This window comes from Ylistrum balloti, unplaced genomic scaffold (genome assembly GCF_031769215.1).
Source record: "Ylistrum balloti isolate Yb309-2 unplaced genomic scaffold, AGI_CSIRO_Ybal_v1 Utg369668, whole genome shotgun sequence".
In the NCBI taxonomy this organism is placed as follows: Eukaryota; Metazoa; Mollusca; class Bivalvia; order Pectinida; family Pectinidae; genus Ylistrum; species Ylistrum balloti.
In genome coordinates, this window is record NW_026781915.1 from 3028293 (window position 1) to 3048276 (window position 19984).

At 35.0% G+C, this 19984-nt stretch overlaps 1 protein-coding gene across 1 annotated transcript; it reads left to right on the forward strand.

The window, feature by feature from the left end:
- Window positions 1-369: 369 nt before the first annotated feature.
- On the forward strand, window positions 370-16016 carry LOC132560325 (uncharacterized). Its single transcript, XM_060225001.1, has 2 exons — window positions 370-420; window positions 14603-16016. Exon 2 carries the CDS (start codon window positions 14616-14618, stop codon window positions 16014-16016), a length of 1401 nt encoding a protein of 466 aa, XP_060080984.1. The 5' UTR covers window positions 370-420; window positions 14603-14615.
- Window positions 16017-19984: the final 3968 nt, after the last annotated feature.

The window sequence follows — 19984 nt, forward strand, 5'->3', positions numbered from 1 at the left end:
ACCGATCCCACAATATCAATACCACTACTGTTGTGGTGTTGAAATAATCTCGCACACCTATTGAGGACCATCTGAATACAATACAAACGATATTGTGTGTGTGTATTTATATATATATATATATATATATATATATATGTAAATTACACCCTGTGAAAGGCCCCCTAAGTCGTGTCTACTGTGAATGGGCCGACATTCCAACCCAGAGTCTATTCACCGAAAACGCCCTTTGCAGGATAATACCCGACTCACCGGTTGGCTGGTTTTGAATGAAGACACGGATCGATGACGCTACGTATAGCACGATCCTCATATTTACACTGACATAATTATCACGGTAGTACAGGAACATCAAGGACATGACGTCTGATCGGGAGAAAATGTGATCATTTGGTTTTTGACGGAAGGAATTCAGACTAAGTAAGTAAATTTTGGATCAAAATTGTGTGCTGTGGATATTCTTTGGCGACTGTGTATTATCCCGTATCATTGGTTACCTGGGTACACAGGTATATCCGTATGTAAACTGTAGCATTAACAGCAAAGGTAGGATACTTCAGTCTACAGTGTTGTACAAATGGAAGTATAACATGTTACATATAATATTAATCAGTCTATTACAGGTAAATTTAAGCTTTAAAGAAAATGTAGCGATATCTGATTTTGGGGTCCAAGAAATATTTCGACATTCATGTACACCTGTTCATGACGTATTATGACACAGGGATAAAAATGTTTGAAAATTGTCATGGTAACCCGAAAGTGTCTTCGGAGTATGTAGTGTCAATTTTTATTGAACTTATTTAAGTATCACATTAAAACTGTTTAAATGAACAACAATACAGGCGACAGCTGTCAATGGTATTCTGACATATATAAAAGATCTAGAATTGATTCCGAGGCCAAGGAGAATTATACGTTTGTGCCGGACAATTTCCGTGTTTTGTGTGTAATGACTGTACAATTTTACGAGGAGACCATTGTAAGGGGAAGAATGGCTAGATATTGGAAATATTATTGATCAACCAGTTCAACATGGTCAGCCACTGCACTGAAAAAAACAGGTAACAATACTCTGTAGGTGTGCCAAGGCACAGAAGTAGGATAGCCATATCCCAATCGAGGTAGATCAAGTGAGGCCATCTACCACTAGTAGCTTCAAACTGTGTGAGGTAAAGAATTAAATCTATTTTACGTACATGTATTACACAATCCTGATACACAGAGAGACTGGTAGGGATTCGTTTTCTATATGACTAAATCAAACTTGAAAGTGTACATATTGGGGAAACTAACACATGGTCACCATGCCTAAAACTGACGCTATACTTAAAGGTGTCTGTTTTACCTAGACACTGTATTTGATGGGTGTCTGTTTTACCTAGACACTGTATTTGATGGGTGTCTGTCTTACCTAGACACTGTTGTTAATGGGTGTCTGTCTAACCTAGACACTGTATTTGATGGGTGTCTGTCTTACCTAGACACTGTATTTGATGGGTGTCTGTCTTACCTAGACACTGTATTTGATGGGTGTCTGTCTTACCTAGACACTGTTTTTAATGGGTGTCTGTCTAACCTAGACACTGTATTTGATGGGTGTCTGTCTTACCTAGACACTGTATTTGATGGGTGTCTGTCTTACCTAGACACTGTATTTGATGGGTGTCTGTCTTAGGTGTCTGTCTTACCTAGAACTAAAACTGTACTTGAGGGCGTGTGCCTTAAATACCTAGAACTGCTTCTAAACTTGAGGATGTCTATCTCACCTAAAACTGACATTGTACTTGAGGATATTTATCACTCTTAGAATTGACACTGTAACTTGAGGGTGTCTGTTTTACCTAGACACTGTAACTTGAGGGTGTCTGCCTTAAATACCTGGGTGGTCGGGTGGCGCAGTGGTAACGCCGACCGGGGTTCGATTCCCGGAACAGACGTGAAAAGGTAAGGGGTCACCTGCCCGACCAACAAGAGTGATTGGTATAAGCTGACATAACTTGTTTCACAATTGTTGTAAAACAAATAAAGTTTATATTTAAATACCTAGAACTGACTCTAGACTTGAGGTGCCTGGTCTATCTGGAACTGACAATATATGAGAGGGTGTCTGTCATACTAAATATTGATATTTGATACATAAGGAGGTCTGTTGTACCTTGGATGTACATTTTTGGAAGGTGGTCGTGTCATTGTACATAAAACTGATATTGAAGTTTAGGATGTTTGTAATGCTCGGGACTGAAATTTTAATTGAGGATGGTGTCACTGTTTCTAGATAATTTAAATTATACTTGAGGATGTCTGTTGGAAGAGGACTAATATACTAGAGTGTGTCTGTCATACATAGAACTGACACTGTTCTTGAGGATTTCTGTCTGAAATCCCTAGAACTGACTCTTTATTTGAGGTTTCTGACCTACCTAGGACCGACACTATATTTGAGGGTGTCTTATTACGTAGAATAGATATTATAATACTTGGAGGTGTCTAACATATGTAGAAATGATGTTATATTTCAGTTTCTTAAGATTTCGTACATACATATCATATATATACACTATTTAAAAGTGTATCTAGATATGTATTTATTCCCATTAGATGGGTCCTGATACCTGCAGCCACGAAAAAAAAAACCCAAGGTGTTCAGGTATCTGGATGTTACCTGACACCTAACTGTTGGTAACATACAGGTACCTATTAGGCAGTGACACAGTTAGATGCCATCTTTAGAATCCAAATCCTGCGTTGGGTCATGTCACAAAGCTTGGCTCAATTTTGACCTGGGTTAACAGCTTTAGAAACTTTCACATGTTAAAATGCATTAAATCAGAACCTAATATATCCTCCATGTTGAAATTTTACTTTTGAATGCCGTCACACCCCTTTTCATTTTAGAAGATTATGATACGTCACCATGAATGGGTAGTATGAAGTCAACCTTGCAGTCATAGGATGAAATAAGCCCGATATGTTTGCTGACAAGACTTCAGCTCTGATTTTATTGCACCTGTCTGCCATTAGGAAGAGTTCTCAGGGCTCTCACACCCCATTTTGGGACTGGGGCCCGGGGCCCATAGAATTGGGAAAAATAACGTTGTTTTCCTTAGAATTGGGAAAACTTGGGGTATAAATTGGGAAAAAAGATACTATTTTACATTGGGAATGTTCGGCCCCAAATCTGGCAGATCGAGAGCCCTGGTTCTGTACTAATTTCTTAATGATAACTTATAGTTGGCACAATTTTTTTAACTTCTGGTTGATATATAATCCCAGAAAGGACTCTCTGACCTTGAGGTATGGATATATATCACATGAGTGTGTTGCAATAGCTGACATAACAATTAGTGTGACAACATACATCACTTTCATTGGTCACGAAAACATTAAGTGGTGCTATACCTCATGTTGATCATTTATTTCCAATCAACATTTTCACTTGGAAATGTTTTTGCACTAGCATTTCATTGTTTGAAGATAAATTAATATAGAAGTGTTATTTTATATAAAAAAAGAACACATACAGGAAAAAATATGTCGGTATGATAATTGAAAACAATATGTAACAATACCAGTGAGTTTCAGGGCTCCAGATGTACTATATGATAGTTAACTTGCTGTTGAAACATTGAACTATTTTTCACACTCTGTTACACATTATGGTCATACATCAGTTGCTATAGAAATTGTACCTATATAAATACCAGATAATTTCTATACTTTACCTGTTTACTTTGTAACTAGTCATCAACATTTTACAGTACATGCTTGCTGAGCATAAAGTTAAGTTGAACACACCCAATTCTAGTTTGAATAAAATTCAAATTATATTACAAAGAACTTGTTTTGCTATTTGAAAGTGCACTGACTTTCTCCAAGTCATCTATAAAATTGAATAACTTAGATAGTCTGATTACAAATATTCCTCTCAATGCTAGATGAGCGAAACACAATAATAGAAATGCATTTATAATAAAGCTGATATATTAAGGTGATGAATCATAACTTGATTTAAATAAGATTTCTGTGTGATATTAAGTTTCGTGTTTATTGAAAGAGATGGTTGTAACAACAGAAGTAATATGTAAAACAGACAAAGTAAGTTTCTTAATGCCTTGACTTTACTTTCCAGTCATTATGTTTGCATCATCATGCTGATCTTAATATTGCGTAAGAACAATAATTTACATTTGAAAGAAGTTTTGATAAAGTACAACATTTTATTTTTGGTTTGAGAAGTGTCTATGTATACATGCTTCATAAATCTGTAATGACTGTTGTATGTATGCAATAGGCTTCGCTCTGTTGATGAAGATTGAAGCATCATCTTACGACGGGGTTATTTATTAGTGTTACTGGCGACAGTTGACAACTTCTGATTTGTAACTGACTTATATATAGAAGATTTATGTTGTCAGAGAATGCTGTCATAGCTAAAACAAATTACTCGTAAATGAGCATTCTTGAGACAGAATTTTTGTTTTGTTTATTGAATATTGGCTCTGGAGTTCAGATTTGATAGGTCATACAGTAGATGTCTGGTGTAAATCTCCTGATAGGTTTATGACTCAAGATTGTACTGAAGACACCACTGAATAGCGCTTTGTATTACAAATTTAGATTTTAATACAGTAGAGTGATTTACATTAAATTAAACTGCATTATGTCATTTCGTCATTCTAGGACTCATCAGTGATACTAAGGGCCTAAATTTTGAAGCCTCGGAGGTGTCTGAAGAAATATAAATTGTGATCGACAGAAATGTGAAAATCTAGATAGGAAAATGCATAAGCTCAATAATTCAATAAATTTTGTAATTTGCATATATACGATAATTTTAGAACAACATCACGTACTTGATCATGTTATTAAGGATATACTGATGTATTACAAACACTTGGTGTAGGTCTGATCTGTAAAGGTGTATTGATTAAATCATGGTTCGGACTGAAAAGAACTGTTTACATTATCGTTTGGCCGCACAAATACATTACACATGTTTCCATTTTTGTATTTATTCATATCTTCTTATGTTCATTAATCCGTATTAGGATAATTCAGCTCTAAGCCATAGCTTACAGTTCAGATTGCTTGACACTGAAAAAATCCCCAAGTATCAAGGATTAAAATTTATGGTATATTACACTAAATCAGACTATAGTACTGGGCATGATAGGTGAGAAAATTTTACCAGAACAGCAAGTCCACATTTATCTTTTTTTTTTGCTGAGCTGTGGCATTAATATGAAAATCAATGTGCTGAACAATTTGTATTTTACCAGTATATGTAGTTGAATGAAATTTTCTATATTTCTTGATTTGTTTACAAATTCTCCATTATATATAAATCCTTTCTGAACAGCCATTTTACAACATTAATGTTGTAATAAGTCCAAGCAATCCTTTGACAGGACCATTCACAAAATTTGGTATGTCCTTTGCATTGTTAATTTCACTACAATGAAGATTTCTTTGCTTATTACCAGCCATAGGTTTATTGATAGATAAGGTGACATCTAACAAGATGGTCCATGATTACTGAACTCATAAACTTTGTTTTGCCCCAACCTGGAAGGATCAAGGGAACTTAATAACATTGTATGTTGCCTATCATTTTTTTCCTGTAAGTTACTTGGTGTAGTATCATGATATCTGGTTAGTTGGTGGAAAGGAATGACCTTGACCCAATTAAAGTTGGTTAAAGTATGCACACAACCAACTTATTATTGATGAAAAGGAAGACACTAGGTTGAAGCCTGAGAATTGAGGGTTTTCTTGTAAAACCAATTTTTGATATGTAATACTTACTATAACTTTAGTATGCATATCTTCCACTAATTCCCATTTATTTGTATATAATATAAATGAAAAAGAGAGCCCAATAACCGCCCGTAGGGAGCCCCTCTACCTGCCTGTCTTACCTACTGAAGTAGTTCATTTGTGCCATAGGTTTGCAAGTATCATGTTTTGTAGTAAAAGCAATAATTTATGAAAGTACAGTATTTTACCGAGCATAGTTATGCAAACAGGAAGATAGATTTCAAATTGAAGGTAAGGTATTTCTGTTATAGAGAAAATCTTACTGGTTGTGGGGTACTAAAAACTTTTTGTGTAAACAAGGAGCTGTTTTACCTGAATATAAAGTATTTTATTTTAAAATTATCTGCAGTATCTATTACATATCACCAACACAACAACAGTTCATCTTGTCTAAATCTGCCTCAATTTATTTTTGTTGCATAACTGATTGTAAACAGTAATTCAGCAACAGTGTTGCTCAAATTAAATAAAATTGTGGTTTGTGAGGATGTACTAACGGTTTATAAATTCTTATATGTAGAGGATTTAAAACTGTTAAGATTGTGAACTGAACTATTCAAAAAGTATGAAAAATGTTGATGTAAAAAAAACGTGATTTATGCAATTCATCTAGCAGGAAGCCATGGAAGGTAGAATGACATTGTTACACCGGCTTCACCTGTAATCAGTATCCAGGTAATAACCTACTACTTCATCAACGACCTTTCACTCTCACACAATTGGAGTTTCCTCATAAATGTTGTATGCACTAAATGTATCTGGTACATTTGTACAACAAATACATTGTACATGATCAGGAACATAGACCTCTACTGGTGGAAAACAGCTTTGATATCAGCATGAGATAGGCATATTATTTTTTTTTTACCACATTTAGATCTATCTTAAGATATGTATATGTTTCAGTACAATACATATCTATAGGCCATTATCATCAATTTACCACAATCTTTTGATTTCTTCTACATTTGTATTTAATTATTTAGTTGATTTTAGAACTAAGCTAATAGCTACCAAAACAAAATTCATTAGATTTAAACCTGTCAGACAGACCACCTCTATCAAGAGACCACTTCTAATGGCTCCTTGTAGTTGAACCGGTCTGTGAACTGAACCACCAGTAATAAGTGACTGCTTTATCAATACTCCACTGGTCATCCTACATGTGCTGGATTATGTTAGACTACTCCGTAAATTCTATAGTTTAGTCTGGTTTTATGTGCTGGATTATGTTAGACTTCTCTGTAAATTCTATAGTTTAGTCTGGTTTTATGTGCTGGATTATGTTAGACTACTCCGTAAATTCGATAGTTTAGTCTGGTTTATGTGCTGGATTATGTTAGACTTCTCTGTAAATTTGATAGTTTAGTCTGGTTTTATGTGCTGGGTTATGTTAGACTACTGCGTAAATTCGATAGTTTAGTCTGGTTTTATGTGCTGGATTATGTTAGACTTCTCCGTAAATTTGATAGTTTAGTCTGGTTTTATGTGCTGGATTATGTTAGACTACTGCGTAAATTCGATAGTTTAGTCTGGTTTTATGTGCTGGATTATGTTAGACAACTCTGTAAATTCGATAGTTTAGTCTGGTTTTATGTGCTGGATTATGTTAGACAACTCTGTAAATTCGATAGTTTAGTCTGGTTTTATGTGCTGGATTATGTTAGACTACTGCGTAAATTCGATAGTTTAGTCTGGTTTTATGTGCTGGATTATGTTAGACAACTCCGTAAATTCGATAGTTTAGTCTGGTTTTATGTGCTGGGTTATGTTAGACTACTGCGTAAATTCGATAGTTTAGTCTGGTTTTATGTACTGGGTTATGTTAGACTACTCCGTAAATTCGATAGTTTAGTCTGGTTTTATGTGCTGGATTATGTTAGACTACTGCGTAAATTCGATAGTTTAGTCTGGTTTTATGTGCTGGATTATGTTAGACTTCTCCGTAAATTCGATAGTTTAGTCTGGTTTTATGTGCTGGATTATGTTAGACTACTCCGTAAATTCGATAGTTTAGTCTGGTTTTATGTGCTGGGTTATGTTAGACTACTGCGTAAATTCGATAGTTTAGTCTGGTTTTATGTACTGGGTTATGTTAGACTACTGCGTAAATTCGATAGTTTAGTCTGGTTTTATGTGCTGGATTATGTTAGACTTCTCCGTAAATTCGATAGTTTAGTCTGGTTTTATGTGCTGGATTATGTTAGACTTCTCCGTAAATTCGATAGTTTAGTCTGGTTTTATGTGCTGGATTATGTTAGACTACTCCGTAAATTCGATAGTTTAGTCTGGTTTTATGTGCTGGGTTATGTTAGACTACACCGTAAATTCGATAGTTTAGTCTGGTTTTATTTGCTGGATTATGTTAGACTACACCGTAAATTCGATAGTTTAGTCTGGTTTTATGTGCTGGGTTATGTTAGACTACTCCGTAAATTCTATAGTTTAGTCTGGTTTTATGTGCTGGATTATGTTAGACTACACCGTAAATTTGATAGTTTAGTCTTGTTTTATGTGCTGGATTAAGTTAGACTACTCTGGAAGTTGGATATGTTTAGGTTAGTCGTTATATTGGGACCACTATGTACCTACAGGATTATAATGTCTTCTAGTAAATATACACAGGTACCAGAAACTCGCGTAAGAATGGACTATGGTCGAATTTGAAAGGTAAAAGTTTATGTCAGTATATTAGTAGTCTGGAGGTGTTGATATTGTCACAGGACTTTACTGAGTATTTAATTAATGTAAAACATATTCTAACACAAAAGCTATTTTCAGGTTGTGCTATATTTATGAGTGTTTGAATAAGAAGGGGTCAAATATAAGGACATACAAAATGTAGTTGTTAAGTTAAAAAGGAAAGTAAGACATGATGAAGAAGAATAAAAAGGCTCCAGGAATAATCTAACGATGTTGTTGTGATGAGGAAATATTTAGTTGTGATAAGTGGGAAGAAAAATTGTTTTCTGTATATGAAATAGAATGTAAGCAATGCTATTTTTATATGTTTTCTTCTCCATGTATCTAAGTACATAATACTGAAGTTTGTCGTTTGCTCTTGAAGTTTCATTTCTCAAAGGATTGTCGTCAATTTCACTCCTCTACAAAACATCAAACTATCTTGGTCTAGTTGTTGCTGTTACCATTTTTAGAAAATCTTCGTTAGTGTTCTAATGGCCTCACTTTTTGAGCGTTTTTCATCAAACTTCACATGCTTTTAGAGCATGAAATATCTTGAAAAAGTCCCAAGTGTCGGGGTGGTTAGGTCAAGATCTAGGTCACTCTTTAGAAAATCATTGTCAGTTCTCTAGTAGCTTCATTCCTTCAAGGATTTTCACTAAACTTGGCACATCTTACAAATTACCACATCACCTTATTACACATTGGTGTTGAAACTTCATTTTCAGGTGATGATACTTCATTTTTGCATTGCAACATTAAAATCAATTATAATATTTTTCCTTTTTTCCCTAAATATTACCAAACAGCACTATATCTTTATGAATTACATGTATTACAGTGTATTATAGCTTATAGAGGCTGGTAGGGTATCTCCTTAGCAATACTCAGTGTGTTTGTATATCTTCACAATTTCTAGCTCAAATATGAATCATATGGATCTTTAAGCAGTGAAAAAATGTGTTCTGGAATAGATATCAAAATTTAGGTTCAAATTTAACATATTTTGGAGAGACTTGATGTCAGATTTAAAATGATTTTATAAATATGAACCCACAGAATAACTACAGGTCATCATTTTAAAATGTTTTCCGTTATGCTGTTATGGAATTTTACTTATTTTTTTTTTCAACAATGATACAACTTTACAAAGAAACACAAGACATGAGAGACAAAACTGGATCATTATTGTCTTACATGTGCTTATCCTGTTATATTTCAACAAAAACGAACATACAAAACAAATTTTCCTGCTAAACTTAATTAAAACACAAAAGTTCAAGTCAGCCACTCCAGAATTGTCAACAGTTTTCCATAATATAAAGAATAATATCATTTGTAGTGTTAACTCTGAACAATGAAACTCTTGATTTTGGATTTTGGCCAAGTGGACTAGCAAGACTTAATTCCCAAATTATGTAAATATAGAGCTTTAAATTGGACACAGAGCTAAATTATAACGGTAGGAATTTTAAACACATGAGTTTCCCTAATGTTCTGTTATACTAGGCCTCATAATGTGTCAACATGTTTGTACCTGGTAATGATTGGGGGTCATGGAAAAGAGCCTTGACTTATTCTACAACTATATACTGACTGGTTATACTGGCTGGCTCAGACATTACATAACCTCTTAATTCTTTCAATGTTTTTATCTTCACATTTCCTTTCAATAGCTTGACTAAGAGTTTCTTTCCTTAGTCTAGCCACTTCTGGTAGTCTTCCTATGACCATTTGACTGTTGTGTGATGTAGTGTATGTTGTGTGATGTAGTGTAGGCATATAGGTTGTGTTTGTGTGTTGTGTGGTGTGTTGTGTGTTGATATATGTTAGTTGTTGAAAACAACTGTAAAAATCTTATCCATTCCCACAGAAAGACTTTTTCCAATGAGCACTAAAAACAAAAAAGCAAAAAAGTCTGAGATATTAAAGGCTGGTTTTACAGGATACTCAATACATTGACATTATTATACAAAGCAAACAGACCAAACCCTGTTAGACAGGTTTTGATGAAGACTTGTATAGCATTAATGTCTTCTATTATATGTGCATTCAGTATTTTTCTGATTGATATGCAGTTTGTTTAAACAAACATATAATGATGTCTGAAAGGAGAGTGTGCATGGAAAATGCCACACCCACTATTGTGTACTTTTAACCTATGATATAAGAAATATGATAGAGTTAGGGAAAGTAGTATCTAACTGCAGATTGATTTTTCACCTCTTGGTGTCTAATTCTAAATTTATTTTGAAAGATTTATTTTCATTTGTGTGTCTTTTTTTATTACAAATTTTCAGTTATTAAGAAAATAAGTTGAAAGTTTGGACTTAGGAAGATTATCCCAATAGACTGACTTTTTGGCCTTTAATTCAAAATCACAGAGGTATTTAAGGGAACCAGACAGGTGTGGCACAAGTGAAAGTTGTTCATAATAACTGAATGGTTTATTTCTTAATGATACCCCCTCATATATACCCCCACCTCAGACCTAAATGAAGAAAGGAGGGAGAGTTTCCTGTTCCTAGATCAGTACAACAGGTGGAATTTTGTCCCTCAGGGAGACCATTACCGGAGAAATAAGTGATTTTAAAACCAGAAATAAGACATTATACCTCGGACTTGGTGTATTAACCTGTGTATAGTGCTTTGTGTTGGATCATTAACTCTTTCTGCAGTTACAAGTAAGTTATTTGTGTGGTCAGATGGTTGATTCATGGTAAAGTAATTTTGACATTTATACACAGTATAAGTGGTGATTTATCTTGTTCAATGTCAAAAATCTATCCCAAGCCAATGAACTAGTTACAGGGTACATTTTGGGGTCAATTTGAAAGTTTGGACTTGATAAGGGTTAAATGGTTAGACACACCTTGAGGCTGACTTGTTATTCACAAACTACCTGTAGTACAGACTTACCAGTATATGGTGACATATGCCTGCTCTCCTAAGTGGGAGTGAGAGAGATATCAGGTCTAAATTGTAGCTGCTGATCAATAAAGTTTTTATTAAATTCAGATTGAAAAAAACCCAATAAAGTTACCATACAAAGATTTACAGAGTTATCAAGGTCTTCAAAAATTATGACATTTTATGATAATGATTGCGCAATCCTTTACAGACTTTTGACATGTTTCTACATAGCAAGGGTGCTATTTTTGAACCATTCAAGACCAATGACCCAGATATTGAATCCAGCATGGGGCTGAGTGGTTAAGGCGGTCTTTATCACTAGCTCTCCAATTTTGGGTTGTGGGTTTGAGGCGACATGGGGCAGTTGCCAGGTACTGGCTGCAGGTCAGTGATTTTTCTCTGGAAACTCTGACATAATTTCCTATACCACCTAAACGTGGAACATCCTTATATGGCTTTGTCTGTTAATAGGATGTAGGAAGCAGCAATAAACTAAACTAATTGACTCCAGCAACTGACAGTCTCTCTGTCAAAGACTTGCTGACATTGCTTTTAATGATCTCAGTCTCATGATATTTAAAACTATGCCTTTCATTTCATCAGGGAAAAACTTATGCAAACACAGAGATGGTTTTTTTCTTGTTTGTAAAGGACTGTCATTCCCCATTAGGTCCTTCTGAGCACTTTGACAAGAGATGTATTGATTTTATGTAAATATGTACATTCCCATTACTTTAGCCATGAGGTTTACAGAAGTAGGAGATGCAGAAGATTGATAAATGAAGCATGAACAGAATTAATTCATTTTCTGTGGAAGTAGAGCATTTAAATTACCTTTAAGGGAATCGTATGACGTCAATACTGAATGGTATCGTGCGAAGACTGGTTGGAAGTTTTTAAACTGTCAGGATATGTTCACAAAAGTATTGTTTATGATTATGTCTGTTCAGACATGTTTATGTACATAGCATCACAGCAGTATTTAAGGTATAGTGAAGACATCAAGAAAATACCGAAGTAGAAGGGGAGGTGTGTCACAGTGACATGTGTCACAGCTCAAAAAATGTAATAATCATGGTAATTGCAGAGGAAAGGGGACCTGTCGAAGTGGCATGTGTCACAGTAAACACAGATGTAGCGTGGCATGTGTCTCAGCTTAAATCTATGATATTGTACAGAAGTAAAAAGGGGCTGTGACAGTAGCATGTGCCATTTAAGACAGATTCAAAGTAGAAGTTCAGAACTAGAGGTAGCTGTTTCATGGCTAAATGGGAAATAGACCTAACCATCATCTTATGATAGGGGGAAGCATAGGGAATGGAGTTCCTGAGGTTGCTAGGCATAGACAAACAACTTCTCAGGACTTCTCCTCAACAAGACAGTTCACTCTGAGAGGGGAAATAGTTTTGACTGTTTCACACGCACAAAAAGCCGTAAACAGTTAAAAATTACTATTATCATTTATAGAGAGTATTGGATAATAACATGTGTTTAAGCTTAAACAGACGTAGAGGAACAGAATGGGGTGGGGAAGCTCCCAGTGAAGAAGAAATGGGTCGGATGGGGCTGTCACAGTTAAAACGAAGTACTACTACAGGTAAAGTAGTAGAAGGGGAAGGGACATTTGTTACCACTTATCTAAAACAGATGTAGTACAGCAAAAGGTGTGGGTTGACACAGTGACATGTGTCTCAGCTTCAGCCATGTAGTAATCCAGGAACAGCAGTTGCAAGAGCATTCGTCAGTACTTATTTAGAGAAGGAGTTTATTGACACAGTGACATGTTTCTCAGCAAAACAAATGTAGTGATACAGAAGTAGAGGGGAAGGGGCTAAAAAAGTGACATGTGTTACAGCTAAGACAAATGTAGTGATACAGAAGTAGAGGGGGAGGGGCTAAAAAAGTGACATGTGTTACAGCTAAGACAAATGTAGTGATACAGAAGTAGAGGGGGAGGGGCTAAAAAAGTGACATGTGTTACAGCTAAGACAAATGTAGTGATACAGAAGTAGAGGGGGAGGGGCTAAAAAAGTGACATGTGTTACAGCTAAGACAAATGTAGTGATACAGAAGTAGAGGGGGAGGGGCTAAAAAAGTGACATGTGTTACAGCTAAGACAAATGTAGTGATACAGAAGTAGAGGGGGAGAGGCTAAAAAAGTGACATGTGTTACAGCTAAGACAAATGTAGTGATACAGTAGTATAGGGAAAGGGGCTAAAAAGGTGACCTGTTACAGCTAAGACAAATGTAGTGATACAGCAGTATAGGGGGAGGGGCTAAAAAAGTGACATGTGTTACAGCTAAGACAAATGTAGTGATACAGAAGTAGAGGGGGAGGGGCTAAAAAAGTGACATTTTTGTCCATTTATGATCCATACCTCGAGCTCTGTTTGCTCTAAATGTCAAGAAAAGAATACCAAACAATCAAATTGGCTGTAAAATCTTGGCATACCCTTTTTTAGAATAGGGAACCATATGTTACAGCAAAAACAGACGAAGTCGTACTATAGTAGAGGGAATGGGGTTACAAAAGTGACATGTGTTACAGCTAAAACAATCGTAGTTGTACCGCAGTAGAGGGAATGGGGTTACAAAAGTGACATGTGTTACAGCTAAAACAAATGTAGTGACACAGTTGTAGGGGAATTGGAGCCCTGTCACTTCAGATGACCTGTGTTATGGTGGAAACAGATGTAGTAGTAAGATAGCTAGTATACTCAGATAACATGGCCCATCTAGGTAATTGTGGTATTCATATATGTCCTCATGTGACAAATTTAATCGATGAAAGGATAAGAAGAATTGCATTCACCGAGACCTAAGTATTAGACATTTCGTGGATAAATATGGAAATTATGTATTGTAGCTCACAGGGGTGTCTTATTCAACTTCTATATGCTGTTATTTGCCAAATTTAACAATCATTATTTGATCAATAGAAATGTATTTATTACCAGATTGAGTTAGAAATATTCCTCTCTACTGATTTAGAAGATGAGAAAGGAAATCTATTATGATTAAAACTGCTGGGTAAAGTTTAGATTAATGAAGTCAACCTGAAATTTTTAACACATACATTTATATCTAGCTTCTTTGATAATAGAACAGAGGTTACAGGTGCAGGTGTGATTTAATCTTCTTAAGCAAGTATATATTCTTATCTGGTTTATTCTGAATTCTTTTCAGGCAATAAATCAAAATGGAACCTAAGAGTCGACCACGATTAGATGGAGTGTTCCCTGAAATGAATGGAGATAAAGACGATGATGCACCATTATCACCTGTGCGAAAACAAATTGAACATTTTGAGAAAAGGGGTGGAAAGGGTCCAGCCCCTCTTCCTCAAGGAGGATTCCACCTCCCCAAAATTGGAAATTACAAACCCAAGTCTCTGTTGACATCTGAGCCACGCTCACCAAAACAAAATCAGAACTCAAGACTTTCAGATGATTTCAAATTTGAGCCAATTCAATTTGTTTTACATGAAAAGGATGACCCACCACCTCAGTCAAAAAACTTTATCCTCATGGGAGATAATCAGCAGTTAATGACGATTCATAATGGTGAGAGTGAAGGTCAAAATGAGGAGGATTCTGGGAGAGCATCACCCGATAAACCAGCCTTTACGGAAAATCCTCTCTTTGAAAAAGACTCACCAGAATCACCACTATTGGAAAGATTCCAAGAGGATGAGAGTGGTGTCTATCACCAACTTCACGATAATCAAGGTTTTGTAGATTCTGCACCTTCTGATGATACACCACATTTTGACAACGATGTCCGAGAGTTTGAGGATGTTCCTCCAGCAGATTATCCTTTAGAAGAGGAGGAGGAAGATAGACCTAAACCTCCTCCCCGAAAAAAGAAGGGTAAAAAAGAAGAAAATGGTGAGAATTCTCCATTCATTCCTGCTCCAGATTATGATGAGGGATCAACACGAAAGTTTAACGGTGGCCCAACAAATACTCCAAGGCATGAACCGATATTTGAGGAATTTGGAGGGGAAGATTATTCAAAATATTTGAGTGATGAAGAAGACTATGAATTTGACACATCACTCACCTGGCGAAAAGAAATGAAACATAAACGTTACAAAACCAAAAATAACAATCCTGGTACAGCTCAACGTTCAAAAGCCAAACATTTACCGCAAATGAGGAAACCACAAGATGGTCCAAAACCTCAGCAGGAAATCCGACCCATCGGTACAAAGTCCCGACGTCAACATGAAACAGCACATGAGAGTATGAGACGGAACACTATAAGAGACTTCACTTTCGATCATTCCAAAATGGGAAATGGAACAGTTCGTAGCACTGTTAGTACATCGGCAAAAGGACGTTATATGAAACGTAACAAAGAACGTGGGAGAATTGTGGAAAGTGAAGAAGGGACATATGAAGATTTCTTGCGCAATCGTCACAATGAAAATGGAAGCAACAGCAGCAATGACAGTGGCATTGTTCCAGGAGAGGAAATCAAGTATAACAATCCTGTTTTTATGTACAGTCAGCCAAAATTGAAGGATGGAAAGTCTTCATTATGGAAGAAACTTACATGGAAATTCAGAAGAAATACTTCTGGATACCAAATGGCATAAAGAAAATTATTGGTGATGTTGATGTACAGCACTGAATTGTTCTAACATCAATGTGTTTGCAAATAAACAGTGTTCAGAACAAATTGAAAATCAGCATGATAACTTATCATTGATGATCATCATTGCCAAAATTGCAAACTGGCAAGTGCTTTTTACAGGAAGTAGAATTCTTGTTCATCCAATTAGATGTAACTATGTGCACATTTATTTACAGTTACTATTGTGATCTGTGTCATAAAGGTTATTTGGTTCTATTGACTTTTCCCCAAGGATATTTGCTCTGGAATCTGCCTGATTAAAGTGTGTGAATTATCATTTAAATTAATATTGATTGTCTACACACACTATTTACAGTGTCATTGCTATGAATAATGTTTATATAAATTCATGTGAATATACTGTTGGAAATATTACAAAGATATTCGTTTCCGAACATGGAATACTTTTATATGTTAAAGTATAGACGACACTGATGTAGTAAGATGTTTTCTTACATGTCATGAAGCACCTACCTGTTGTATGGTAGAAATATTTGCTGGCTAGGAGAGCTCTTTCATTGTTTGTAGTACCTAAAAACTATACAGAGATGTTTGGAAGTAGTGGCTAGCTAAGTAGGACATCTGGTGGTGTCTAACACAGGGACCTGGTCTGTACTCAATGGAAAGTCATTCATTTTCTTGGGAGTTTAATTTTAGTTGATTTTGTAGTTTCTCCATTCCATGAATTCATATGTCCACTAAATGATTAAAGACAAAATTGACATGAATTCTGGTATATTATGTACTTAAGCTGCATTTCGTGAGTAAGATTTAACAATTCCCACCCCCTTCCCAGCTTTTGATTTTAAAATCACAAAATTTTAGCCCAATGAAAATAAATGATTTCACAGTGGTACAGGGATACAGGCTGTGGGGTTTTGATGATTCCTTGTGAGTACTAGGTATTACATTCTGTTTTTACATTTGTCTTCTAATCACATTCAACACATACTTTTAAAGTAAAACCTTTGCAGTGGCATCGCCCACAGATCGTGAACATGTAGTTCTTTGAAATGAGGTCATAGGTGACTATCACTTCTAGGTCAAAGGTCAAATAAGTGCAAAGTCATGTTGGCGTACACTGTCTGGTTGATGTCGAAAGACTACAAACTAGATACATACCTTTATTATTGTGTAAGATGCATACAGATAGATCTATGATGTCAGTGAAATAGACATGATTTTATTTATTATAAGAAGTAACATACAAATACCTACAGATATTGTGTAATATTGTCTTCCTACAGTAAGAAATTTTCTCTGGGATTTTGTTGTATTACAAGATATAAAGAGTCAGAAATAATCCAAGTACTTATGGATTCATTGGAAATATCTCAGAATATCTGTACCATGGGCCCTTTATTATTAACCCTTTTCGGCGCCAATTATCTCTTACAATGTACAGCTCAGCGCCAAATATTTTTCAGAAAATACCCGAAAACAATGGCAGCATTACTGAACAAGCATATCTTGGCTAATAATAAAGATATTAACTTTGTCGACCAAAGTCGCCAACGGCAGCCTGTCTGCATGTCGACTGTAGTCGCCTATGGCGCTGAAAGGGTTAAAACAGGCACAAATGTTTTTTATACAAATTCAAGATTTTAACACATTAGCTTTTCCAAAGACATGAAACCACAGATCCTTGAAGTAATTGGGCTTTCCCTCATATTCCACATTCTCAAACCTGAGAATTTGTTTCCCTAGGGGAGTGTTCAGAGAATTGGTTCAGTAAGTAATAGAGACGTGTACCAATATTTCATCAAAATACAAGTAAATGGTGAAAATCAGAACTATTATTGTCCATAATGGCCATGTGTTTGATACTATCTTGGTGATTCATTGTAGAGGATAAAAAAATTAACATTCCCCACGAAATTGACAAATATGATTGTTTCATCATATGCAAATGTACATCTAACATTATGCCTTCGAAACAAATGAATTTGTCATGAAAGGAATAAATGTTCACAAAACATTGTATATGGCCTGCATTTGTCAAGTTTCGTAATATTTCGGTGTTCAAATCGCAGGCCAACATCATAATTACAATGTTTTCGTCAAACCAAGAAATACATAATTCAGTTTGACATTAATCAAAACTATGTGTCATATTTTGTTTGTAACAAAGCATATTCAAGGATAATCACATCATGATATGAAACAGCAACATTTTTTTTCAGCAATTTGAAAGCTAAAAAGGATGAATGGTATAGATTTTGTTTGCTGCTCTAGTGTAAGGTATTTCTGATGTAAGTTTACCATACTTTCATGCTGTCTGTAAATAAATGCCATAATACAAATTTCCAAATGTAGTGTAATCTAAAGATTTACTTTTTTAGTTTCATTTAGGCATGTACTGCTAGTTAATTCAGACGTTAGGAAAGATAAGTTTTCCAATTTGGAAGTCCTGTGTATATTTAGGTTTTTTTTGTTTTGTTTGTGAAGGTGTAACTGTTACAATTGTAATCCATGTGCAATATACATTGTATACAAGATATACAGAATATGTAAATAAAAATATTTGAAAATATTTATGTACTATAAATATATTCGTCCAATTGTGATACACCAGATAATGTAGAATAATGTATAAAGCAGTATATTGAATGACTAATTATTTGTTTGTAACAATCAAAGCACATTTTTTTTTAAAGAGACCCTTAAACATCAAATTATCTTTTGTCATATACATGTATATGCTATATAAGTAAGAAATGAGTTTGTTTCCCTGAGTGATTATTTGCTCCACTAGCTTGTTCTACTGATTCTATACAAGTATTTATGGAGATAAAAGTAGAAGAAATGTATAAAGGAACTGAAGCAATTTGATAGAAATTATCTGAAGAAATATTGATAAGCAATAAATTTAGGATAATTTTTTTGGATATTCATGGCTGAAAACAGCACCATGAGTAAAGTGATGCTGGTTGACTTGTATTGATGTTATTTTACATACTGTACATAGGAAAGTATAATCTGTTTGGTGTTAAAGGGTGTCTTGTTTTTACCATCTTATATTTGTGTGTTATCATTTTTATGAAATACTCCTTGTTTAACAGCACCTGTCTGATTCAGCATCGCTATGATGTAGTCATACCTGGGAGATGGCCGTTTGGAACAGATTGTAATTCCGAGTACATGTATTAAGTATGATAAAATAACTTTTTACAGGTTAAGAAGTTAAGAGAATTAAGACAATGGAGTTAGGTAAGCTGTAGCTGATCTATTTTACTGCTGTAATAAATGGGAGTATAACTTTTATTTAAGTGCACTATGTTAGAATTTTTGTCTAATTCTTTTGAAACTAAGACTGTTTTCCTTGTAGTATCATTTTATCTTTTTTTCACAATCCACCTGTAGATAAAATTGAATAGATCTTAAAGAACAGAAAGCACATTAAGTTTTTATTTTTGAATACTAAGGCTTATAAAAAGTGATTGAAAATCAAATTTGAATCAGCATTTGTCTTTCCAAAACTTATGTCAGTATTTCTATGCAATATTAGGTTTTTTGAAGGGGAAAATTGCAGCATCGTTTCAAGTTACTTGCATAATAATAGATAAAAGCAAAATCAAAGTATCACTGATAACAGATCTATAATATAGGTAACCTGTAGGATGTTACTTGTAAGGTAACCTGTAGGATGTTACTTGTAAGGTTACCTGTAGGATGTTACTTGTAAGGTTACCTATATGATGTTACTTGTAAGGTTACCTGTAGAATGTTACTTGTAAGGTTACCTACAGGATGTTACTTGTAAGGTTACCTGTAGGATGTTAATTGTAAGGTTACCTGTAGGATGTTACTTGTAAGGTTACCTGTAGGATGTTACTTGTAAGGTTACCTGTAGGATGTTACTTGTAAGGTTACCTGTAGGATGTTACTTGTAAGGTTACCTGTAGGATGTTACTTGTAAGGTTACCTGTA